Raw genomic sequence first — 27,072 nt, 5'->3', positions numbered from 1 at the left:
CCATATGGTGCATGATAAAACAAATTGAATGTAATGTATTGTACTAAACTAAGCTATCAGGCTAATTGGGTATCTGTAAGTAATACAGACATTAATTGTCATTATAAAGTTCAAACAGAATTTATCATAACTTTATTTTGTAGAAATTGTAATCAAGCGCTTAAGAGAGTAGGCCTACCTATTAAAAGTAATTTGAGCCAATGGGATCGCTTGGGGTCCTAACAGAGACTTGATTTCGAAGGAGGACCTGATTTGTCACCACCACATTTATTTTAATGAGAAAAAATGTGATTGGCGGAAATTGATTTTGTCCATCGGGAATTGATTGGATCATTGGATCATTGTGGTTGGCTATTGGTGTGATGTCATATGAGTGACAGGTTGTCGCTGCAAGTGGGAGGGGACATTATTTTGATTCAAGTTTTTGAAAAAGCCACATGAATTTTTTATAAATAATGATGTACACAGATCAATAATGTATAGTAAAACGAAACGATAACTTGTCAAGTTGGATTTTATGCGGTTACTTTAGCTTTTATTGTTATATTTTTAGTTTTCATGTTCATTTTAGAATTTTTTTGTACTTTTTTGTATTTTGTTTTGTTATTTGGGTTTAAATATATTTTTTAATTAGTTTCAGTTTTAATTTAAAAAAAAATCAGTTAATAGTTAAAACTTATTTCAATTTATCGCCAAAGCTCTAGTTGAACTTTCCCAACTAATATTTACATTTAATTTTAATTTTAGCTTTATTTCATTGAACAGATTTTTTTTTTTGTAGTTTTAGTTAACAACAATAACCCTGATTTCATGGTGACTTTAAAAACGTTGTTTAAAAGTTTCACTTTCATGTTTCCTAACGAGTGTTCCTCACTTTCATTCTCTTGCTATGACCTCACTGACCTGCCAGAGAGACAAAGGTCAATTGTTCTATTGTGTCATATTTCAAAGGGGTTGTGCTATGAAAAAATCGACGGTGACGTGCTGAACGCTTGACTGATGTATGGAATTACCAAGTGAGAAGATCTCCCAGAGCAGAACTCCATACGACCACACGTCACTCTGAGTGGTGAAGACTTTGTCGAAGATCGATTCAGGGGCCATCCACTTCAGCGGTAACCGTGCCTTAAAACACATTCATAACACACATTTGATTTGACCCTTTACTTTATGTTGTTGACCACTGACTTTGATTTATCGATGGCAGTGCACTCACATCTCCCTTGCGCACATAGTCTGGGTCTTTGTATAGGTCTCGAGCCAAGCCGAAATCACAGATCTTCACCACGTTGTTGTTGGACAACAGGATGTTTCTGGCAGCAAGGTCACGATGAATGCACTAAAAACATGAAAAAAACCTTTGTGATTCAACCACCGTCATGTTCATTCTCACATACGCTCATGTAAACGGGAAGGAAGAAACGTTACCTTGCGAGAGGCGAGAAACTCCATACCTCTGGCTACCTGAAAGCTGTAAGAAATCAGGTCTTCAAGCAGCAGAGGGTTGATGGATTCAGGAAGAGAAGCTGGGCAAGACAAACAATATTGCAATATCATACAGCGGTCGACTTTAATAAATGTGCTTTATAAATCTTGAACATTTGCATCCTTGCTGAATAAATTTATTTTTGAACGATAGTGTTTCATTTTTTGTTGTGCTATCCCCTTACTGTCTTTTTTCATCAGTGGATTACTGGTTCAAAATAAATCATTAGTAGACTAGTGAAGGGCTGCAATGCTGACTTTAAAGACATCATGTGTGTGATGTAACCTCACCACTGTCCTCCTCTGAGATCTCTGCTCTCTCCTCACTAAACCCTGAACTGGCGTTGCTCTGTCTGCTGGACACACTGGCCAGTCGTCCTTTACATCCCTCCATCATGCTTCCCTCCTCTTCTCTGTTCACCTGAGTCAGATACACAAAAACACAAGACATGAGCAGCTATCTAGTGAATAATGCACATACCAGTAACACTTTAGTTTGAGGGCCAATTTAATTTATAACTTATTAGCTTAGCATATTGCTGTATTAGCATATTGACTGTTTATTAGTAGCCTACTTAAAGCACATTAATGCCTTTTTCTGCATGACAATATTCTACATCCCTTAATCCCAAAACTTAACAACTATCTTACTAACTATTAATAAGCAGTAAATTAGGAGTTTATTGAGGCAAAAGTCATAGTCAATAGTGAATATGTGTTCCCCAAACTAAAGTGTGACGTCAAATACAAGGACTGCATCACATATTTTATCACTAGTTCCTCTGATTATGGATCATCACTCTGTGACTTTTGCATAAACACACTGCTCTTTGTACGACGCTTCTGTAGAGGTCAGTTAAGGAGGTAAGCAGCTTTAGAGATGGTCACAAAGAGGGAAGTGGGCTATGCCTCTGTTGTCTTAGTAAAACACTGTTCTGTTCTTTTCAGAAGGAAATGAGAGAAGACTATAAACTTGAAAGAAGACATATATGTCTCCAAACCTCACGATACAGCAACAGTTTCCTGGTTAAATGCTGTGACATTTATAAGATCTTCTGAGTGACACAGCAAAACTAAGATTTTATTTTAGTCATGAGGGTGATGACCGACTGAGGAAAACTGATAGATAGACAGACAGATAGACTAACCCTGTTTAACAGAAACACCTCTCGTTTGCTCTTGAGGTATGTAGACAGGTTGCCAAACTTGCAGTATTCAACTATAACCATCAGAGGCCCTAAAAACAACAAGAAGACAAAATTAATATACATACAACAACATTCATCCATCTCTGTACTGTGAGTGAATATATATATATATATATGGGGTTGGTACGATTTTTTTGATGTTTTTGAAATAAGAATCTTATCCTTAGTGACGCTGCATTTATTTGATTAAAAATACAGTAAAACAGTAATATTGTGAAATATTATTACAATTTAAAAGAGCTGTTTTATATTGTAATACATTTGAAAATGCTATTTATTCTTGTAATGGCAAAGCTGAATTTTCAGCATCATTACTCCAGTCTTCAGTGTCACATGATCCTTCAGAAATCATTCTGTTATGCTGATTTTGAGCTTGATTTCTTATTACTAAATAAGAAATCAAGCCCCCGTACTAAACCCCAACATTTCGAACGGTAGTGTATATGCATATATATCTTGAAGCTTTTTTTCTTGTAACTAGAAATCAGTTTCATAACTGGCATCAAGCAAAACCAAACTTTGTTTTGTTTTTTTGTCTATAAATGGTAACATTCACACCTCCTGGTTTGGTGCATGCCCCGAGAAGATTGACCACATTGAGGTGATGACCAATGTGATTGAGGATCTTCAGTTCTGTCATCAGAGCCTTGTGTTCACTGGGCGTAGCGCCATCTGCAGGGACAGCACAGTCATAACTCCTGACACTAAGTGGTGTATACATACTAAATACCTTACATCAGAAGTCTTCAACCCTGCACCCAGTGTATGCGATTTTACAACATGTTCCTAGATCAACATCTTTTGTTGATCATGGAACAACATTCCAATCAACCAATTTGATTTGAGGGACAAGTTTAGGGTTTATGCCAAGTTTAGGCTTAGGCCTACAACCAGGATTAATTTCCCTCTGATTTTAGGAATAACTTAGGGGTAGGGTAGGGATAGGGTTAGGACTTAATTGGACTCAGAATGTTTGAGCAGCTGTTTTAATGTTTCAGAATATACCTTTAAGCATCTTGACGGCCACTGTGGTGCAGCTGACTGAATTACAAATGCCAAAAGCTGAGGCTTGCATTACTCGCCCGAACGCCCCTCGCCCCAGGGGCTTTTCTGGAGAACGGGACAATAAACCACATATCAGTATACTCCATAACGGCATCAACACAACTTATAAAGCACGCACACAATTTACCCAGTTTAAGCCGGTCACGTGGAAACTCCCATTGGGCGGAGTCATACTGTAACCTGTCACAATGCTCAAGCAGAGGCTCCACCCCTGGGTGCAGGATGATTGGCAGGTACTCTGCCTTGCCATCAGTGGAGTTTGGCTGAGAATGACCCACATAATATAGATATATATTACATGGTACAGTAATATAAGTCATTTTTTGGCCTTCAAACTCTCAAATCACTCTCGGTGGTTCTCACCTGTTTGAGTTTCCGAATTAGCAGTGTGAGAAGCAGCCAGAAGAGAGTGGCCACAACACATGTACATGCTAGAGTCGGGATCTCCAGAGAAAGGAATTCAGATGAACCTATAGGATACATAAATAAGTGTTGAAAAAAGAGTGGGACATGACATGGATCGGATTCGTCCCCCATGAGCATGACAACTCCCTATAGGTCATGAGTAATGTATTAGCCTCTATAGAAACAGCTAAACAAATGAACCTACATACAAATAGGTAAACAGTTTAAGGGTTGAAAAGCCAAGGCCATCTGTGGGAAATGAAAATGGGAGACAGTTTCCTTCCTGACCTATCGGAAAGAGAACAGCGTGAACGTCTCCTCTCAGCGCTGAGTTTAGAAGCATCCGAAAAGAGCAAATAAGGGAGTGTGAGAAAAAGAAAAAAAAGATGGGAGAGAAAGACACAGCAGAAAGTCTCTTGTGCTCACCAAGGCTGCATTTATTTTTGTGTAATATTGTGAAATATTCTTACAATTTCAAAATAACTGTCTTCTATTTGAACATATTTTATAATGACATTTATTCATGTGAATGTTTGATGTCAAGAAACATTTATTTATGTTAACAATGTTGAAACCAGTTGTACTAATTATTTTTGTAGTAAATGTGACACTTTTCTTTCAAGATTCTTTTATGGATAAAGGTCAAGAAACAATTAAATATATTTTTTGTAATAATTAATGTAGACATTAAAATTAAATGTATCCCTGCTGAATAAAAGTAGGCTATTAATTTCTTTTTAAAAAAATCTTACAAAACCCCAAAAAGTTTTCGTGTAGGCTATATTCAGTACATGATGGTAAAGGTGATTTTCAATTAGCAGCATGTTAGCAACGTACATTTTTAACACAGTGGCTTCAACATTTGTTTGAGGTATGACTGTGTGTACTTTTTATTTTAGAACATTTATTATCCACAGATGTTATTTTACTCATGAATTGAATGATAAAAACCTGTTCGAAATTCCTATGGTAATCCTTAGATCAAAAATGCAAGTACTGTTCCTTGTTTTAAAACTACAATTAAATTTACACTTGCCGTAAAACAGATAAGAGTTTACACAATACTACACATCAAAATGAGTGTATTTACTCCTGTCAAAGCAGTAGCTTACTTTGAACCCAAATGTGGGCGGAGCTCCCCACAGACCCCCTCTCATTGGTGGCCTTACAGGTATAAAGTCCCTGGTCTTCAACCGTTATTCGGTCGATATGTATAGTCCCTTCCTCTGGAAACATAATTCCTGTCAATAAAAGAAACAGGTATGTAACATATACATTTACAGGATTCTTAAAATAAGTCCTCAAAAAGTGCACTTTCCAGTCTCACCAGACACCTGTTGGAGCTTCCTTTGGTCCTTATACCATGTGATCCGGGGGTGTGGAATTCCCCAAGCGGGGCAGCGGAGAGTGACCGAGCTGCTTACATTAACACTGTGATCGCTCAGATTTCGCAGCAGCACAGGCGCCTGCAGAACTGTACAGTTTGAGACAAAGAGGGTTTGGGTCAGGGGTCATTACGCATGATGTTCCACATCCACTGAATCAGTATAATCAAAAAAGATCAAAAACACCTCTGGGAGATTGACGGAAGCCACGGCAGTCACACGGGGCTCTTAGCATTACATGTCCGCCTTATAAAGCAGCTGAGTGATTTACGGGCGACGCGGTTCGCTATTGTTACAGAAGTGTGAATAGACTGTGGGTTGTATTTCTTTCATTGCAGATTAAGGCCTGGAATGTTTGAATCGCAGCCACTGGAGTTGTGCCATTCAGACACATTCATGGACTTAACTGATATTTCCGGGTTAGCTGTTGAGAGTTTGACAAATATAGCGTCGCATTTATGTAGATTAATATAAGATAACTCCAGGTTAACATGAAACAAAAATCCCAAGGGTTCTTGAGGAAGGAGGGATCCTTCATATGAAGCTTGATTTCATAACTCTAGCAAAAGAGGGTAATAATAATCTGACTTCTACTTCAGATATTTTCCCCTGGGACACAATTGATTATTGTCTCTTTCCTCGTTCTGTGACAGTGGCTGATTGGCTGATTGTTCTTCGGCCATGTGAATCAGCCTGTAAATGTGGCATAGTGGGAAGTGCCATTGTGTGCTCTTCCTCCTGACTAGATCTCATTCCCACACCAAAGAGGTTCTGCTTCACACAGCCTTGGAGAGAAGGGCTACAGGAAGCTCTAGTTCCCAAGGACCCTGTTTCGCTCTGTCTTTCTCCCTCTCTCTTTGTTTCTCTTTCCGCCTCTGTCTCTAAATGTGTGGGTGTCTGCAAGCACATCCTTACGGGACTCAAAATTAGTATCTAAGAGAAGTCTGTGCCTCACTTCTGCAGATGTTTCATAACTTTATTTACCATAAAATTTAAATAATACAGTTACCCAATTTTTTCCATACAGCCATTTGCTCACCCTCATGTCGTTCCAAAGCCGACTTTGAAATATGAAATCTGAGAGCTTTCTGTCCCTCGATGGACAGCTACACAACTAGGCGCTTCAAAAAGATCATAAAGAGATCATAAAACGAATCCATATGAATTGAGCGGTTTAGTCCAAATTTTCTGAAGAGACTCGATCGCTTTATATGATGAAGAAATTTATTTAGACTTTTATATAAACATTAATAAACTCAGACATCAGTTGTAGTAAACGGAAGCTCAAGCATGTTCGCTTGACGTGTAACTTTTTAAAGAGTCAACGTGGTAGCTGCATAGCTGTCTATGGAGGGACAGAAAGCTCTCAGGTCTCATCAAAAATATATTAATTTGTGTTCTGAAGATGAAAAAAGTCTTATGGGTTTGGAATGAGGGTGAACAATTAATGAAAGAATTTACATTTTTGGGTGAACTGTCCCTTTAAGCCTGTGCATTAATGCACTCTTGCAGATGGCAAACCCGTTGTGCCATATCTTAAAGTGGCCTATTAGTATGTGCGTGAATGCAAACGACATTATACATACTGTGAATATACCATTATTATGGTACTTTTTGTAATTTTTGTGGTTTGACAGTTCCTGTGCATGTTCACTTTCAACAACCAGGACTAAATATCTCAAAATGTGATGACAGAAGTTTCATGTTTGGGTAAACTATCCCTTTAATGAGAGCGTGTGTTTGTGTGTGTGTGTGTTGAGCACAATAACTCTTAAAGACACACCTGTGATCTCCACTGCTGTATCTAGGTGTGCGCGTTCTCCTGTAAGCAGGTGTGTGGCGGAGCAGCGGTATGTTCCTGAATCCTGTGCAGTCACGTTCTTCAGCAGAAGGTGCAGGGTGTGAGAGAAGCGTCCCTCTGTGAGCTCCCCACCAAGAACTGAAGCTCCCTCCGGTACTGTGGACTGATTCGGCATTCTATACCATGACAGGTCTGAATAGAGATGCCTATTTGCTATACAGACAAGACGAAGGTCCCTGCCCTCTCTGGGCTCTTCCTCTAAAGACGCCATAAGGCCTCCTTTGACATCTGTGATGGTGGACAAAAGAAGATTCAATCAACTTCCACTTCCTGTGCATAAATCCTGGATACAGTGAGACAGAATACATGCAGACCTACTGGCAACAACATAGATTTGTTAGAGGTCACAGAGCACAGAGAAACCATTTTAGAGTGTTGACCGAGAAGAATTTTTCGTAACCTTTGATGACAATGTTGAATAGCCATTGTCAGTACAAGTAGCAATAAGACGCTAGTGTAAAGGCGCGCTATTTACTTTAGCTATTTGAAATTTCCCGTGGAAACCGCTCGAGGGTTTCCTGATGGAAGATAATGTTTATCTTTCCCGAACACCACCAGCGTTCTCCAAATAATGCGCCGCACGAGGAGGCAGCATGATAAGAGCCACAGGTTCCTGTTCACTCCTCCACCCTGTCACTATGACAACAGCCAGGATGGGATACATCCACTGTGGCTGAATTTAGCACAGCTTGAAAGCAAACCCTCGAAAACAAGGGGACGGAGGAGGGAGGGATAAGTGGAAGAATGGGAAGGAGGGAGAGAGGGAGTATTAAAAGTAAAAGATATGAAGAACAAGGTCAAATATTTGGATGTTGAGCTTTTAGCATCTTTTGAGATTAGGTTTTGCATATAAAGTACCTGTGACATAGAAATGTATGTCTAGTTCATCTCTGCCCATTAAGTTTGATGCAACACAGCGATAGATACCAGAGGTCAATGCTTCGCCAACTGTCAGAACTCCCACAGTCTGTGGAAACAGAAAAACAACTGTTGCATGCAAGCAAACATGCAGACAAACAAGACTAGAACGTTTAAAACTACTTATGCATTGTATTATTTCCTTGAATATGTTCTTGCATCGACTTCCATTGTTGGTCCAGGAACTACATTCTCATTAAACAATCATAGCATTACACAATCCCTACTAAAATTCTAATCTTGATTGATATGAATGTTGTTCAAGCCCCTAACTTAAGTCATACGCACAAACCCACCAATTAAAATTAATAATAGCAACATGCTTTGTGGATAATAATGGACCAACAATGACCAGTGATATTGATCCAGGAACATTAACCCATGTAGGGGCGGGAGAATGTATTCACATAGCCGGATTGCTCTCCATTGGATTCTGTTCCCCCGTGGTTCTAAGTTCTAATATTTGTTAAACTGATACTTAAGATCCATCCCCAAACCGGACATAATCAACTTAACGGGGGATTCAGACAGCTGGATTGCTCACAATCGGATTCTGTTCAACCATGTTTCTTATACATTATGCATATTTATCATATTTATCAAACTTATACTCATTAATATCCATCGCCAAATGGGATGGAATCAACATTTCTCTTGATGGGGGTTGTTGGGGGTTGGGAACTGATTCAGACAGCTGTGTTGTCCGCCACTGGATTCTGTTCCCCCGTGTTTCTTGTACAAGAAGGTACTAATATCTGTTAAACTGATACCGGTTAAGATCCATCCCCATACAGCACAGAATCAATGACTTTTGATATTTAAAAGGCCATAACAATGATATTTCTCATGTTTCCTCAATTTGGACTCTGTTTCCTCAATTTTTCTTATGCAAGGAGGTTATTTATCAAACTGAAAATTATTATTTTTCATTATTTTAGTACCTTATTTAAAAAAATATTCTTTTCGTTACCATTGTATTGTTATTTCTGCACCAACAATGCTGATTCAGGAACATGTATTGACTGGAGATGGTGTATTCTTGTAATAAATCCTTTAATGTTGTTCTAGTGAGAACTTGATTGCTGTCTAGAGTCATTTTTTGGAACACAGAACTGAGAGCAGATGCACTTGTGTTGCTTATGTGAATCCCGGGGGAGTACTTTTGCGTTCTTGTGTACCCTCTCCAGCGTATTCATTTCATCTCTCCCTATGATCAGTCCACCCACTAGAACACTCACCTTATTCTTCCCTTCTAACACTTCCTGTCTGTGGCCGATGGTCAGGATGGGATTGTGGGTGGACGTGACTTCTGTCTTCTCGCTGACTGGAGTCCAGGAGGAAGGAGGAGGCTTCTCACATCTTAGAGAGAGGAAGACAGAGGACGAGAAAGAGGAAGAGAGAACGACAGCACTCTCAGTTCACAAGTGTCGATGCAGTGATGTCACAAAGACACAGATGTGTGGCGCAGCTGTGGCCCAAAACGGGAAGACCGGAAACTTCCTATCACAGGTCTCTTGGGAATTCATTTTTCACTTTAGTCATCTTATGGAATTTTTTCTTTGGAATTTCTTTTGGAATTTCTTTTCTCAGTGTGTGTGTGTGTGTGCGTGTCATCCGTATCAGGATATGGTGACACTCGTTGAAGTGTTCCTTAATTAGCAGTGTGTGGGGCTTGGATGTGTTCCCTTTCCTGCCTGTAAATCATCCCGGCCATGCTTCCGAAGTCCCAACCTCTCCTCCAATTTGCACACTAACTTCAGGCATTTATCCCATTATCTTATCCATGCCAATTTTTTAAGGTCTCTAATCTTCGGAGCAAGGTTTTGGTGGCCCTGGTGATGGGTATTTGTCCGTGACTGTGTGCCCACCGCCCTGTTACCCCTCCCTGGCTTTGACGACTCTTTCTGATTGCTTTTCCTATTTGGCTGAGACAGTGAGTGTTCTGTCCTCGTATGTCCCACCCTGATCATGACAACAGCACTTCTCAAACACACAGTCAAGTCCACTCTCCCACGGCTCTCCGGGAACAGTCGCTCGCTCGCTCTCTCATACAGACACGCACACAGAGAGTGAGAGAGACAGAGACTTCAAACACCCATTTGTTTTACCACAAACATCCTCACTCATTCTGCATTCAAAACACCTTCATCCATGTACCCAGTGTGCCTGCGTACAGTATTATGAACTGACTTCATATCATATGGGTCATTATGAAATCTACTTTGTTTTATTGTCTAGAAAAGCATCAGTCAAGAAACAGTCACCCAATATTTCAGCTACACCTTTGCCATCATTGAGAACTTCACATATGCATTTTTTGGAACCAAACAGACCATATTGTACAAATAATTTCAAGCAAATTTAATGCAAATACATTTGATATAAACACATACATTAGATATTAAAAATACATTTTTTTATCAGCGTTCTTACACATTTGGCAATTATTGATATTTACCATAAGTAAGTTAGTTGTATAAAATTATTAAATATTAGAATCATATATTACTCATAGACAATCTGTATAAAAAGGGGCGAATCACATTGGGAGAGACCCGTAGAGTAGAAACAAACACACAAACACTCACTTAACACACGCAAACACTTGCATACAAACAGGCAGGATCCTTTTTTCAGCACAAAATAAAGCAACTGTAATACACAGCATCACCGTGAAGTGGAAGAGTGTGACATAAGTTGACATATAGGATGACACAGAGCTTTTGTCATTCATTTCTGGCCCATCAGAACTCCTACACAGCAGGCATTCTGGGCCAGATCCAGTCTGAGAAAAAAAAAAAAGAGAAATCCAAATAGCGAGCCTCGGTTTTCTCTGCCCTCCTTGGCTCACGTCAAGATAGTAGATACAGGATATTTTCATCTTGTACAATCTGAACTCACAGCTTTTGTGGATGTTAGAACTATAACTGATGGTCTGGGCTTTGGAGATGGAGGCTTGGTTCATACATCCTTTATAGTACCACTCAAGAACACAAAAAGCAAAGCAGCACCAGGCAGTGTATGGATGGGGATCACGCTCAGAAAGAGGAAGAGCAGAAAAAACTGTCTCTGAACAAAAAAAAAAAAAAAAAAAAAAAGGAATAAATTAGAAGGTAGTTCCAGGGGTGCAGAGATATTAGCCTCTCCGTCCTGTGTGAGCCCAGCGGTTCTGGATCCTTGTGAGAAGGCCTGCTTTAAGTCACGTCTCTGGGGTGGCTGGATAAGGAAGGGCACTGGCAGTTGTAGGGTTATTTGTGAGTGTGGCAGGACAGGTGAGGGGGATTGTGGGGGATCAGTAAAGTGGGGCGGAGGGTGTGTGTGTGGGATCAGGGACTCTCAAGAATAGATCAAGCTCCTGAGGAAGCGGACTGTGCCACGTTTGAAGACGGAGGGACAATCACGCTGCTGGGAAGCTGTCTCGCGTCGGGGAGGAAGCCAAACAACGAGAGGAAAAGCGCTCTGATTTTTCGCACAGGAAGCCCGTCTGCGCCTCCTGCCTGGCTGAGATAAGAGTGCTGCTGTTCCCATGGCCGAGCTAAAGCCCATCCAGCCGATATCAGGCCGGCCCGGCCCACAACTCCACTCTCCCTGGGCCTCCTCCACCGCAGCGTCAGGCCAGCCGCGCCGGGCTGCTATAAAGAATAAGGGCCTGAGTCAGGGTCCAGCCAGTCAAGACCTCTCAACAGAACGTACATACAATACCTTTCAATGATCAAGCTTTACACAGTGATTTCATTTTTTTATCATATATACTTTTTGAACTTTAATTGATGCAATGACGAGTATCTCAGCAAAATCAATATGCAAATGATAAAAAATTATATCATAAAGGCAGGCCCAGATGTGGGCATTTCCTGCATTTTCCTGCATTTTAGCACAAACTCCCCCAGAATGGATTTAAACATGGTAACGTGTTAAACTAAGTTTAGTAGACACTTATTGGTAACTGAAAGCATAATTAATTTACTTTTTAATAAACTTTGTAAATGATGAGTGTTCTAATTCCGAGGGAAATTTGAGGCTGCAGATTCCGGGTGGGCCCGCAAATAGAACACCAAAGCATTTCTTAAAGAGATAGTTAATTAAAAATTGTTGTTCCAAACCTCTGCAGGGTTCTTATTATTAAATAAAACTAAAAACATAAAAAACCTAAAATATGTAAAATTTATTTTATTTCAGCTATAGTTCCCAAGGCATAATTTCTCATTTACATTTAGTTCAAGTTCTAAGTACTAAAATAACTAAAACTTTATAATCTAAGGCCTACTAAAAGACATATAGACATTTAAAAAAAATAACTCATTCTAAAAAATTTTTTTTATTAAAACTTAAAAATAAAAAAACGAATTCAAAATATTAACAAAAACTATAATAGTATATCAGTGATAAACAACACGGACTCTATGACTTTCTTCAGCAGAACACAAAATAGGTCACTTTGAAGAATGTTTCAGTTGTTTTTGTCAAAATAATAAAAATAGGGACCAAACATTGTCAATATTGAGTAAATGATTGAGTATTTGCATTTTTGGGTGAACTATCGCTTTAAGAATGCATGAAGGACGGCTGGCACACACTGGGAGTCTGTTGCATTATTCTAGCCAACAAGACTTTTCCTCTCAGTGACATTTCATTTTTAGTTCTTTTAGGAAGCACTCAAAGAATAGGCCAAGAAAATATCACCAATCTAACATGTCACGATGTCAGTACAATAAAGGGAAGCCTGACCTAAAAATGGACAAATTTGGAGTGAAAAAGGCAGTGTCATACTACAGAGTATCACTTTCAGGGTTTGTGGATTTCATTTTATTTTGATGGTCTCCTTTAGCCATTCTGTTGACTTTAAGTAACATTGCATGTCAACTAACTCTTATTAGAGTATTAAGTAGATATTCTTCTCAATATCTTCTCTTGATGGTCCCCCAACAAACAATCTATACTGCAAAAAAAAAGTTGCTGCCTCAAATTTAAGTACAATCAACTTGGATATTTAAGTCATTTCAACTTAACTGACATTAAACGGATTTAAAAATTAGTTGAATCTTGTATAACTTATAAAAAACAGTTTAAATTTGCTTAACTTATTTTGATGAGTTAAAGCAAAAAAAAAAAAAGTCATAACTTCTTTTACAAATTATATGATCATTAAGTTATGACAACATATGTTTTTACATTGCTTTAACTCATCAAATAAGTTAAGCAATTTTCAATTAAAAAAAAAGTTATACAAGATTCAACTTGTTTTTAAGCTAGTTAATGTAATTTAATTTCAAGTACAATTAACTTGGATGTTTAAGGCAGCAACTTTTTTTTTTCAACAGTGTGCAGTTTACTAAGTTACTTTGCAGTACATGTAAACTTATTCTACTAACCCCTAACAGTCTATTAATATACTCTATTAATACTCTAATGAGAGTTATTTGACATGTAGGCGCAACGTTACTTAAAGTGTAACCAAAACCTCAGTGCGTGTGTCTATATGGGAGTAAGTCAGGAATGTACGTGGAATGGTGTTTCTGAGATGATCTCCTCTGAGTAATGCTTGCTAAATTTTTCTCATGAGAACGGTGGATATGTGGTCAGACATTGAAGAAGGCATGGCAGGATGCGTCTGAGCAATCACAATAATAAACAGCCAGCATTCTGCACAGGAAGTTCATTAAATCATAGTGTTTGATTTAGAAAACGAACAAATTGTGCTTGTAAGCACGGAACTGGCTTCTTTTGAAGTGCTTTTTTCTGCACTTTCAACTCGGGAGTTAAATTCAGTTCTGTGACTGTACCAGGCACACACATTCACACAAATACAAACACATACACACGAGCGTCTGCATCCACACAAAAATGAATAGAGACACACACACATGAAAGGCCTTCTCAAGCATCTGTTCTGCAGGCTAAGAGGAAACCCTGTCTGAACACATGCTGAATTAGACAAAACAGGTCTCTATTCACAAACACACACACACACACACACACACACACATACATGCATACATATAGACTCATGTCTCCACTCATATGTGCATTCATTCTAAAAAAAACAACACATCAAACACAATGTGACCAGGTACAGTATGAAATAACTGAACTATTTAAAATGGTTTCAGGACATTACACAATGATGGGGAGGATATCTAACTTAGTCTAGTGTGGGAAATCCAAACCTAGCAAAATTACATTGTCTCGGATGTGTTTTTTCACCTGCAGCAATTACTAAATTAAAAGTGACTGCATTTTTGGCCCTGACCCAGTATTCTTCACGGTATCCCTTTCCTCTGTGACTAAAGGACAACACGGACACGATTGGTCAGTCATTGGAGAAATGTTTTCAAATTTAGAAAGTTCACTGTAATGGTTTCACTTTTTAAAACATGATAGTGTGAAATAAAATGGGGTTTTAGAGAGCTTGCGGTGGCCAAAACCTTACTAAAAAATGCAAATAATTTATTGTTATGTGAGTGGCTTTAGCACACACTAATAAGGTTGTGAATTTAATTGCCGTATATATGATTTCAATGTGCATAAATCACTGCCTTATTACATATTGGACAATCATTATTGTGTTTGATGGTGAACTTACAGGCCTTTCGGAGGGCACGGATGCCAGAGCCATTGGATTTGAGGTGGTGGGACGCCGTGAGAGGTGCAGTGCAGGGCTTGTCTGCTGCCTCGCTGGACTGTCCCGGGTTGATGAGAGGAAACTGACTTCTCTCCAATCTGTGGCTTCACTGTGAACAGGTTTTGATAGAAGAGAAAAGGATGTTAGGTCACATTGTCATAGTTTCTATTAATAAATAAAAATCAAATAAAATACATTTTAATCCCAATTTAAGCAAAACATTGTAAAACTATAGGAATATTTTGAATCAATTTTAATTATAAAAAGAATTCTAATTATTATTATTTTTTTTTACTTTTGGCTCAAAGTACTTAGTAGTGGAACAGTCCTAAAACATGAAGAAATATCTTTTTATCTTAAGTCTCACCATTTACCACCAATGTGAGTGTGAGGTTCTGGAAAAGTCCATACTGCTGGATTCCAGTAAGAATAGTATAGATTCCTGCGTCCTCTTCCGATACGTCCCGAATAACCAGGGAAAACCCGTCTACATGGTAACGGGAGCACCGCTCGGCTGCGACCATCCCATCCTTCAACCTAAGCAATAGATTCAGCTGTTGAGATTTTTTCCAAATATGTTGTTTCTGTTTACTTTAATAATGAACATTTAGCAGCTCAACAATGTGATCAAAGGAAATTGTACCAGATGACTTCGGGTGCAGGGAAAGCTCTTAGTTTTGGAGTAAGACGGAAAGATTTCTGTCCTGCAAAAGCCTGAACCACAGGACTATTTCTGTGCTTGAGTCGAATGAAAGGCTGGTCTGGGAACAGACAGACAGGAAACAATCAGAAACATACATATGGACGACTGAGAGGTAGGAAGCTGTAAATAGTGAATAAGAATCCATTTGAGAAAAAGTACAATAAGCTGGAGGGGAAACAGTAAAATTCTAAAACTCACCATAGACAATAACCGTGGTATTTGTGTCTCGCTTGGATGGACCACTTGTCACATGACATTTGTAGAGTCCTCTGTCTGCTTTGCTCAGTCTGGGGATGGTGAGAACACTGTAGAACAGCATGTTGGTTCTGCTCCTTGATATGCGTCTGCTGATAGTGGCCGATCCATTAGCCTAGAGTATAAACAAGCAGAGCAAACTGTGTCACAAAGAATTATTTTGTTCCAAACAAGACAAATATAAACAACATGGTTTTCAGAGGAAATGAGGGCTACAGAAGATATATATATACACTATATATATATATATATAACTTTTTTTGTTTAAAATTAACTACATTTAAATAATGTGTTAATACATCACTCTTCGATCAATTCTTCCACAACATGTTTTGTCCACTCCGATCTCATGAAAGTGCATATCTATACCACAAATGTTATTTCTCGTGCCATTTATACGCCAAAAATAGTTTTCGCGTGCATATGACACACACTTTTGTCTTACCCTTATTCACTATAGTAAGCCTATCATTTTAAGGGGTGGTTTTTAAGGGGTGAACTGACGGGATGGATTTCACAGGTAATTGCGTACATATGTCACATTTGTAAACAGAGGAGAGTCTGCTGGCAAAAAGAGAACGAGACAGAGCTCGTAATAAAACAAGAATCAACATCGGCTTGGCTTTTCGGAGAAGCGAGAACTGAGGGATTGGAAACATTTTAAAAGCGACGCGGAGATGGTGTTTTTATTACTCAACATGTGAGTATGCTATTTTATTGAACAGATAAATATCATATTACATATATAGCTCTCTAACAGAGTTCATTGGTAAAGCATTATCAGTTGTGAACAGTAAGTTCATCATGATTGTTGTAGCGCAGTTGGAAGTAAGTACCGTGTCTATTAATGGGCAAAGCTTCAGTAACGTCTTCAGCTAGTCAGCTTGGGATCCTTTCCCTCTAAACTGGTTATATCTCTTAAGGCTAATAGTGGATGTTTTATGAGCAGTAGGATAACCATCTTCATCCGCACAGTCACGCAGAGCCAAAGCACAACCAAAACGACGTTCTTCCGCAAAATACATGCAGTTTTGTTTTTAAACAGCTGTGCCAAAAGTGTACTTTTAATTTTGATATGAATTATTTTTTTGTTAATTTTGAAGAATTTGATGAAACAAGCATTTTCTGTTAAGCTGCTTTAAAATATATTATGAAAAGCTCTATACAAATAAACTTGAATTGAATGTAACTACATTTTCTTTCTGATCGATGTTGGAACTAATACATTTATTAGGGAATAGTGATGCATCAAAGTGAGCTCATGCTACTGTACTGTACATAAACTGACTTCACAACAGAATATTATAGATTCTGACTATACCAATTGCAGAATAAAGATTTTAGAAATAGCATTTCATAAAGCACAAATGCATACTGGGTAAAAACACACCTTTTGTGGGTATGTCCAGGTAATGGACACCCTGGAGTTCCATTCAGCTGTAACGGTGCAGTTCAGTGCTAAAATATCGCCTTGTAACGTGTGAAGCAAACTCGTGCTGTTTAAATACACGTCCAGGATTTTATTTACTGCAAAAAGAAGGAAAAAGGTACATTGTTTGAAAATCAAAATTTGGTTCACAGATTAGTTCATCAAAAAAAAAAACCTTAAGCTCTTACCTGGCCTGTGAGTCAAGAACTTGTTGCTGTATTTGACTCCATTGATGAGAGTCTCACAGGAAAACAGCCCAATGTAGAAGAATGTTGGACTACGTATACTGAAGCCTTGCCTGCTGCTCCAGATGATGTTTCTATTATCAGGAGCTAACACGTGGAAAGGAAACTGAAAATGTAAGAAAAAAATCCTTATTAAAAAACAACAGCAGCTTTTGCATTTCTTTTATGTGCAGCAGAGATTTTTGCTTTCACTTTGAAAAGCTCTAAAATGTCCCATTGTTGTGGATTTTAAAAACAGACTTGCACTTTCAGTTTTTAATCTCATTTGGCCAGCGCACACGATGGCTCAGTCTAATGGGTTCAACAGTGCACCGTCCTTCAGAAATTCTTGGAGAGCGGTGTTATGATTTTGTTTACTTCCATGTTCAATGGAGGAAATGTTTACAGGCTTAGATGTGACACTGTGGAAGCGTCCTGCCCTTTCTCAAGGGATCAGGTGAATGCTTTCCTCTCAGTGTGAGCTGCTCAAAATCACCTTGTTTCTAGGAAGCACTACTGCATTAGGTAAGGCATTAGGTAAGCTCTTTACCCAGGTGAGTAGTGACCAGTGTTTTTTCCAATATGACCTTAAAGACTTAGAGCCTTAGACCTTAAAGAAGAAAATTAACTCTTTTAAAATTTCCAAACAGTGGACATACAATTCCAGCATTTCCACAGCATTGTAATTTCCGCCATATCACAAATGATGTATTGTGTAACAGCAATCTGTGGAGGAAATGATAGTGGTGGAAATGACATGGAAAAAATGCTTGACACCTTTGTCTTAAGGCGAATTTCACAGCTAGCATTTCATGTATCCTATTCACACAGTTACATAATATTTTCAAAAAATTTATTTTCTGAGTTTAAGACCAAGCACTGAACGAACCAGTGTTGTTACTGTTAATCAAATGATTTTCGTTGATTGAAATAAAGCTGAAATAAAATAAAATATAAATATTACATTAAGTGACATTATGACGTTTGATCCTATTTTTGCTGAAATTTGCACTCGAAAAGGTGCTACCTGTAGCAGTATTATACTTCCCGCTTATGTGTTCATTCCAGTGTTATTTTTGTATTATTTATTATTGTATGTATTAACGCAGTTTTAGTCATTTTGTTGCCAAGGCAACATTTGTATTAATATTCACAAGCAAAGCTGATACATTTTATATCGTGCCCCTTTCACCTTCACTACCTATTCCCACCTCAGTCCAACTTCTTACTAACATCCCTCCCTCCGTTCAGTGCGTAAGAGCGAGGGCAAGGATGTGAAAACGTGACTCCAGTCCATCTCCTCACATCCTGTTACTACAGGATATAGACATCACGGCTAGGCCCTCAGGTCAGCTTCTGGAAAGGCCCCGCTGGCCACTTTCACAGCTTCAGCGAGAGCACGGCCGCCTATGTATTGTTCCCTACGCGAGAAGTGCAAGATTAAAGATACATTGCCAAGTGCAAAATCCTCTCAGGAAAAAAACACTCTACCAGTGTGTGACAGTCCAACTTTGAGAAGGGTGGAGAGAACTCGTATTTATAGCACGATTGCCTTTTGTATATCTGTGCGCAGGGTCAGCAGGACATAAACAAACAGAAATGAAATGTGGTGCTTTTTTGAGCAAGGAGGGAGGATAGGGATGTCATATCACTAGCATATCCTAAAACAGTTTCCATCCTGCATGTGAGGAGCCAAAGGCAGCTCGAGGGGAACTGGTCAACTTGTTCTTTTCCGTTTCCCCTTCTCATCTGAAATACATCTTAAGTCCTTTTTGAACCCTCTCGAGACAGTCGTTACCATATTTGGACTCATCCTATGTCTCCAGAGATGCTGTAGTGAATCTAATCATTTCATAAATGATTTTTTGAATTACTGTAGGTAAAGCTTCATTCCTGAAATGGCTGTCTGTGCCAGCAGCTGGGGAAGACATCAGTCTGTGAGGTGGTCTCGGCGTCATCTTCTTGGCTGTGTGCAGTGCCAACAACAAGTAGAGGAAGCTGTGGGCGCCGCTCACTCTGAGCATCGGCTTAAAGTATCCATGTCACGCTGAGCCAAAAAGACTTCTGTACATCCCCTCCACATGCCCGCACAAACACACTTACATCCGAACTGGCACAAACAGACGCATGCTTGCCCTTATAACCTGGAGTGATTGTGAGATAAAGATAAGGACAAGGAAAGGTCTTATTTGTGAATGAGAACAAGAGGATGCGTTCCATGGTAATGGAAGCCACGGATAATAGTAGGGATGGCACGAACGCCCGAGTACAGCAGCACTCGACACCAATGATCGATTCTCTGATTTATGACACATCAATTAGCGCCAACATCGCACAAAGACTTTCAGTCCAGTGCAGCAACAGAACTAAACACTCTGAGAAAGCACACGCACACGCATGCGTTTACTCAAGTGCGTTCTTCCTTTCAAACAGAGTACGGAGCAGAATAGAACATAACTCAAGGTCTTAAAATAACTATTTTAACGGTGTTAAATGATGCAAATAATAAAAACAAAACATGCAGTGCGTAATTACATAATCTGAGTGAAGCGTAGAGAAAAAAAAGTGATTTCTCCAGTAGACAATTAATAAAATGCTCATCCAATATCCCAATTCTGACAAAACAACAAAGCGGCAAGTCTTGAAAGCTACTTTTCTAAATAAATTAGTTTTTTGTTCTACCGTGTTGAGTTTCTATTTCTCTGGACAGCCCACCCACTGTCAATTCTTATTGGTCAATAATCCTGCCTTAAACATTAAATATCTTCTGATTGGCTGTGATTATCTCACATTTTGTGTTCAGTGTTGACTGACAAATAAAAATCCAGTGTTTATGACATTAAGTTTAAGAGGATTGACACCGTGTCCTAACCAAAACAAAAAATCATGAAATCTATTTCCCAAATAAAAGAGTTTTTGTTCTAAACAGCACTGGGGTTCTAGCTCTCTGGATGGCCCCGCCCACTGTCAAATCTCATTGGTCAATAATCCTGCATGTTAACCATCGATTGGCTGAGACTGTCTCACAAGTTGTGTTCAGTGCTGACAGACAGATTATGTGTTGCTGGAAAGAGGGAAGGCTGATGTGCCTTATGAAATTGAGACACTCACCTTGACCAACGAGACATTGGTGTCTGGGTGTGTGACTCTGCAGGGGAAGACCAACGGCTCTCCCTCCTTCATGTACACCACATCTGGGATCTCCGACTGCATCTTCACAAACGGCCGCTGGCTATCTGAAACGACCAATGCTGAGGTCAGGAACAAACAGACACCACACACAAACAGTAGATGCTGACAACAATCTAGAGTCAGCAGCAAATACAGAGAGATTGCTCGCTTGTTATCAAACACTCTGTTGTTTTCTTGATTGCACTTTCGCCTCAGTTGCAATATTCTTGTGGCAATGAAAGGCTTTGGGTGTTGCTCGCCCCATTGTTTGGTGCTCTGCTGTTATTAAAGGAACGGAAAAAAATATCTGAACATTTTAACAAAAGTACCCCAAGGACTGCTGGATGCTTCCTTGTCGTGCTTTGATTCAATATAAAGGACGAAGGGTGAGGCTAAATGGACATGGCCGCGAGAGCGATTGATGGTCCTCAGGGGCCTTGTTGGCTAACCGGGGGCCGCACCTAGTGACCTGGGGCACCCCTTAGCCTTCCTTAATGCCTGACCAGGGAGGATGCCCCGGAATGCCCTCAAGGTGCCCACTCCCTTGCACAGACACGCATCCTAACAAACATACACAAGAAGACATCGCATCCTCTATCCTTGTCTCCAAGTGTCCCTCCCCCCAGAGCAGGACAGGATACGGACAGCCGGGCTGAGGGAGATAGATAAGGCCGGGTACCCTGGGAAAGGCTGCCCAAGAGCTGAGCCTTTCAACAGCTGGGGCTATTTCTGTCCCCTTGAGGTTGCACGTAAAAGAAAGTTATAGTTTAAATATAGTCAAAAGTGAGGGAGGGCAGCCTGCGGTTCGAGCAATAACAAAAAAATGCCAGTGTGAAATCCGTGCCAGACACTCACTTAGTCGGATATGTTGCTTCGAGAGAAAAATGGTGTTTAGGTATTATTTGCTTCCTGAGACTTCCTGTTTGGCTTTAAGCAACAGAAATGGTCAGTGAGATGGTCAAGCTATTGAGCGGTGGCTGGAGAGAGAGGGTTTAAGGGTTTGAGCGTTCACCTGAAGCGTCTTACCTGTGATGTAGACATACACTGAGGCCTGTTTGCGCTGCTTTTGGAGGTACCGGCAGCGGTAAGAGCCAGTGTGTTGGGCTAAAGCAGGACTGAGCGTCAGGCGGCTACAGTACTGGTTAGTTTTTCTCCCGCATCGAGTCTCCTCTATCTGTGTGCCGTGGTAGACTTTCGGTAAGCCTGATGGCAAAACCCACTGGAGCTCCCACCGTCCCCTGAAACATCAAATGTGGGTTATAGAAGGAATAAGAAGGAACTGATCAGACGTCACCATCTCTGTGAACAACATATAATGGGGGTCCAAAAGTCTGAGACCACTAGTAAGAATACTTCTATTATACAGTTTACTTATCAAAAGCATTTAAGCATTACTTTTATGTATAGAATGTGAGGAAAATGATCAGTCAACTTGAATTTATGGCTTGGTGTTTAGTTTTAGTCAAATATATTTTTTGGTTTTAATGACAGCATCACGTGAAAAGCAAGTTTGTTTAAAAACTGATGATCATGTTCTCCAACATGATTTGAGAGACTCTTGTGCATAAGAACTTCTGAACTTTTGTACCAAGGGTTGTGTTTATTACAAGGTTTAAATCAAATTATGAATCATAGATCTTCAGTGTGCTCTCAGGTTTTTGGACCCCACTGTAATTGGTTAATTCTTAACTTTTATGCTTTCATCTCTCACTCTAAACGTTTACTTAGTAGCCTATTTCTACGTTCCTCTTGACTAAAATCAGTATTACCTCAGTTAATCAAAAAGCTTATGTTACTCATAAAAAACGTCATGATCCTCCTTTAACCGTGAGATTGTTTGACACATCACTCACCTGCAGTTTAGCTGAAGTGTCTGATTTCTTTCTATAATAAGCTGCTTCTCAGTAACATCCAACACTGGAGAACTGAACCTCCCTTTTGTGTCTGTGTCTTTCAGATAGAAAACACAAAGGTATGTTAGAGGCTGCTGAATAAGATGTTGTGAGGTTTTAAAGATTGACATTGACCACATTCAGGTGATTAAAAATGATAGCCCATGTAGGACTTACACAACATACATTATGCATGCCATTGATCAAACTGAAACAGACCCACGATTCCTGCTAATACTTATAGAGTTTAGGTGATTCTGAGCACAGCATAACTTTTCAAGGGTGTTATTGAGGGGCAATTTTTGAGTATTGTTCAGAGGTTCTTAAGGATCATTACAAGGGAAAGTTTATACATCAAATATAAATGGAGTTTAATGTAAAAAAAAAAACACCAGTGCAGTGTGAAAAATCTAATTTTTTACTAATATTAAAAAAACACTAATGCAGGAGTTAATAATATCAATAGTATTTTACTTCTTTATTGACAGATACAATCTATTAACCTGCAGAATAATTAATTATATTAAGGTTTTCCTAATACATTTTTAAACTTTGCATATGGATACTTAAGGTTCTTATTTAAAAAAAAATTATCAGACAGATTCTGAGAAAGTGCAACCCTGTCTCGTTTAAAATTATTATTTTTCATTTCTGACTTTTAAAACCATAATATATGTAGGCCTACTTGAAAACATAAGCCTATGACATGTATTTTATTTTATTTATCTGATTAATAAGACATTGAAGGTCAGGAGACCCAACTGAACATAAAACGAACGTAATGACTGAACTATAGGCTACTGAATAATTGTACAGACATTTAAAATGATTTATATCCACGTGATGCTGTGACATTAATAGCCTGTTTAATATGTAAAATCACACGTTTTGTAATAACAAATACACTCAATCAAAAATAGCCTACTGCATAGCCTATCTTTTTTTAGTCGTGTAATTGTGGGTCAAGATAGCACATAATTCAATATGATTCTAAACATCTGGTCTCGATGCAGACGTGCTCTTTACAATACGCACCGCTCTCACCATTGTTTATTGCTTTTAAAAACGCAGCCTATAGCATCATTTCCTTTCCATTATTCACGCGCTATTTGCAGGCCATTCGCCGTCTATACATTAAAATGGTATTGTAGTAAGACCAATGAAAAAAGGAAGTAGGAGTCAAGCACTTTTTCCCCACAGCGAATCCCGTATGGGATTCTATCAGGCTCGTTATCAGCCGGTCCACACGCTGAGGTTCCGTTTCAGAAACCCTCAACAAGAGCGTCGCACACTAATGACAGGACGAAAACCTGCCAATTTCAACAAACCTTAGGCTACACGTCATGTTTGAATAAACGCTAATGAACCGAAGTAAACAGGTTAGAGTTTAAAGACGGGGCAAGTAAGAAAGGACATCCACTGTTACACGAAGAAGGATGCAAATGCAAAATTGACTTAAGTCAATGTAGACCCTAAACACAGCATGTATGGTGCATGCACTTGAAGGTGACTTTAATTATAAATCATAGGAAACGAATTTATCAACGCTATGCATTTATAGGCTAATTTCTGCGCTTTTAATTCTTTAGTCTTTTATTTTAGTGGCTAGCCTACTTATGCTATCACAAACAGAAAAAAATGCATAGCCTAACAAAATCTAGAAAGACTTTGTAAAATTGCTTGTACACATTGGGAAACTATTAGGCTAAATAATTTAAATGTGAAGTCTATGTCATCTAGGCTACGTGCTAAACTAAAAGGAATCTAAAATCTAAATCTAAAAGTTTTAAGTTACACTGACATTTCTTTTCTTTCGTTCTTTAGAAACAATTCAATAGGCTATGAAAATGGTCCTGGATTAGAACGTTATTTGTTGAACCCCTACAGTGTTGCAAAGGAGAACCTTTAATTTGAACAACGAAAAATAACCTATAGGCTATATAACATAACATAACATAACATACTAGCCTATAAATCTCTTATTATTAGGCAATATATTATCTATAGCCTTTATTATTGCGTGCATTAATTATTTTAGGCTATATAATTTTAATAGCGATTTAGTTTAGTTAATTTTATCAATAGTGCATTTTAGCAATCTTTCTAAAATCCAATAGCCTATCTATTTAGTTTAGTCAAAATGTCTGCCATATAGCCTACTGTAGCCTATATGTTTTTGAGCGCGTAGAAAGTGCATGCTTAAAATACATATTTAGCCATTAATAAAGTTTTCCATCCTGCGAGTTGTTGACCAATAAAGCACTAATAATCCCGCAGTGCATGCGGACAGTACATCGCTTCACCCCCTGCTTCCTCCCCGTGGGTCTGTTTTAGCTATAACACCCTGATTAGCGCTGGTTCCTGCCTCACGATGGTCATGACCCCGAAGTCATATTAGAACTTCCATTTCACAAAGTCATCAGGCTCAGGAAATAACGCCCTCTCTGATTCAACCGGGGCCAAACATTGAAGACGGATGCCAAGCAAGAGCAGAGAGGTCTGTAGCCTACTATCAAAACAATTTGTTCTGTTATGGCAGGCCGTTTAGGCATTTATTTCTTAAAACTAACTAATGTGTATATTATAGGCTAATATTCACCCGGTTTCACAGACAAGGTTAAAGATAGTCCCAGACTAAAATGCATGTTTGAGATCTTAAAATATGTCAAGATGCACACCAGCCTAATGTTTTTTCTTTCTTTCTAGTGCACATTTATAATAGCCTAGGCTACTACTTGAATATCCTAATTGAACTAATGTCTAATCCTGGCTTAATTTAAGACATGTAGGCTACTATGTAAAACCATGCAGGCTATTATTTCATTAGTAGGCTAGTATTAATGATACTTGTACATTAGGCTATCTAATGTTATCTTGTATATTCGTCTATTGTGCACATTACATTATTTTGTATAATTTATATGCATTTTTATCCACTTATCTTTATTTAACTTTTATTATCTGTAGCTACTTGCTTTTCTTTGCACTAAAAGCTTTTAGAAGCTAGAAGAAATTCTTTGTAAGCATACAATAATACAGCTCATTCTGATTCTAATCCAATAACCTTTCAATTTAGCTGTAGTTCATTAGATATTATTACCAAATCATTAGATACTAGGCTACTTCACAATCCAGTGACAATTTTTCTTGAACAATTTGTAGCCTAATATATATAATATATATAAGTTAGATTAATTACTAGTAATAACAAAAAAACGTTACCAATGACAAAAATAGATACTAGTTTTAAGTTATAAATGTTAATTCGGCTTGCCATAGTCGTGGAATAAGAACAAATCGCTATAGCGCATTTGATTTAGCGCGTAATTTTTCTCTTTTGCAGTAGGCCTACGCATAATTTCCAGTTAGGCACGAATAAAAATAATAATAATAAAAAAACTCGAACACGTTAGTACATGCATGGATTTCTACTGTCAAGGTATCATGAAACAGTAATAATGATGCGCTGGCCTACTGAGGAATGTCACACGCTTACATCCACGCGCATTCCCAAATGGTTCTTCATCCTTTTGCTTCGGTTGAATATGAAACAACGTGCGTATTTGAATAACGTGAAAAATAAATGTATGGCTTAGATGTTTAATATGAATACGAACGAAAGCTGATTTAGAATAAAAAAAACTTACCTTTAGTTAGAACACACCCTGAAAGTCCAAAGATCATCACAAATAATATATCGAACATTCTCTTGGTCTTGCTTGAGGTTCTTTGCTTGGAGATGAACACCTATGAAGGAAACACTGCAGCTCCAATACTCCAGAGAATCAATTCACCTTACAACACCAAACTCCCCAAACTCTGCTTTCACATGGAGTGGACTGCAATCAACTGCGGTAGCCTACTGTCCGGAGTATGAACTCTTGAAGCAAGAGCACCATGCATGAATTCCAGTTAACTCTTGCCCATTATGACCGTGGGCTGGGATTTATTCATTTCCCACTACCGCCGGAGCTTCCGTGACGCTCATCGACACACCCATCCCGCGCGACTGACGTGACCTACACAAGGGCCCGATGTTCTGCACTGCTCCAGTGTCACTTCATCCATCATATCATAAATAAACAAGCTTATTACTGTAAATGCCGAAGTTATCCCACCCTTGTTATCCTTAATAGATGAGAGTAAATACATGAGGGGAAACAACTGAGCTTTGGTATACTTGAGAGTAGGAGTGAGAAAAATATACCAATGTGAATTATGCTTATGCATCTTGAATATTAACAATGCAAAATATAGGAAGTTAATAAATTAATATAAAAGTTTTATTTTATTTTACAGTAGTGTACTTGCACGTGTACTTACCTAAGAAAGTGCTTAAGGGAACTACATGTGTTAAGGTTCAGGGTTAGCATCTATTATTGTAATAATAACTATAATAAGTTTATAGTATGTACATGGGGAACAGGACTGTAAAATAAAGTGTTACCA

At 38.7% G+C, this 27,072-nt stretch overlaps 1 protein-coding gene across 2 annotated transcripts in view; it reads right to left on the bottom strand.

The window, feature by feature from the left end:
* flt1 (fms related receptor tyrosine kinase 1) overlaps nucleotides 1–26,477 on the bottom strand; it is a 29,616-nt gene extending 3,139 nt beyond the window's left edge. For both annotated transcript variants that reach the window (XR_013796339.1, XM_079601931.1), the window contains exons 1-24: nucleotides 26,271–26,477; nucleotides 22,585–22,681; nucleotides 21,758–21,969; nucleotides 20,672–20,796; nucleotides 17,525–17,687; nucleotides 17,298–17,434; nucleotides 15,851–16,022; nucleotides 15,593–15,710; nucleotides 15,317–15,486; nucleotides 14,911–15,058; nucleotides 9,566–9,686; nucleotides 8,268–8,376; nucleotides 7,332–7,637; nucleotides 5,491–5,637; nucleotides 5,276–5,404; nucleotides 4,122–4,228; nucleotides 3,886–4,021; nucleotides 3,699–3,803; nucleotides 3,252–3,365; nucleotides 2,634–2,722; nucleotides 1,777–1,906; nucleotides 1,429–1,526; nucleotides 1,217–1,339; nucleotides 1,014–1,125 (exon numbers count right to left, since the gene is read on the bottom strand). Coding sequence is in view for 1 of the 2 variants with exons in the window: in XM_079601931.1 (XP_079458057.1) it covers nucleotides 1,014–1,125; nucleotides 1,217–1,339; nucleotides 1,429–1,526; nucleotides 1,777–1,906; nucleotides 2,634–2,722; nucleotides 3,252–3,365; nucleotides 3,699–3,803; nucleotides 3,886–4,021; nucleotides 4,122–4,228; nucleotides 5,276–5,404; nucleotides 5,491–5,637; nucleotides 7,332–7,637; nucleotides 8,268–8,376; nucleotides 9,566–9,686; nucleotides 14,911–15,058; nucleotides 15,317–15,486; nucleotides 15,593–15,710; nucleotides 15,851–16,022; nucleotides 17,298–17,434; nucleotides 17,525–17,687; nucleotides 20,672–20,796; nucleotides 21,758–21,969; nucleotides 22,585–22,681; nucleotides 26,271–26,328 (3,226 nt within the window). In the remaining variant the exon portion in view is untranslated. The remainder of the gene's footprint in view (nucleotides 1–1,013; nucleotides 1,126–1,216; nucleotides 1,340–1,428; nucleotides 1,527–1,776; nucleotides 1,907–2,633; nucleotides 2,723–3,251; nucleotides 3,366–3,698; nucleotides 3,804–3,885; nucleotides 4,022–4,121; nucleotides 4,229–5,275; nucleotides 5,405–5,490; nucleotides 5,638–7,331; nucleotides 7,638–8,267; nucleotides 8,377–9,565; nucleotides 9,687–14,910; nucleotides 15,059–15,316; nucleotides 15,487–15,592; nucleotides 15,711–15,850; nucleotides 16,023–17,297; nucleotides 17,435–17,524; nucleotides 17,688–20,671; nucleotides 20,797–21,757; nucleotides 21,970–22,584; nucleotides 22,682–26,270) is intronic.
* Between the last annotated feature and the right edge of the window lie 595 nt (nucleotides 26,478–27,072).

Source organism: Phoxinus phoxinus (assembly GCF_949152265.1).
Source record: "Phoxinus phoxinus genome assembly, chromosome: 24".
NCBI classification, from domain to species: Eukaryota; Metazoa; Chordata; class Actinopteri; order Cypriniformes; family Leuciscidae; genus Phoxinus; species Phoxinus phoxinus.
This window is presented reverse-complemented; position numbering and strand designations above follow the sequence as displayed.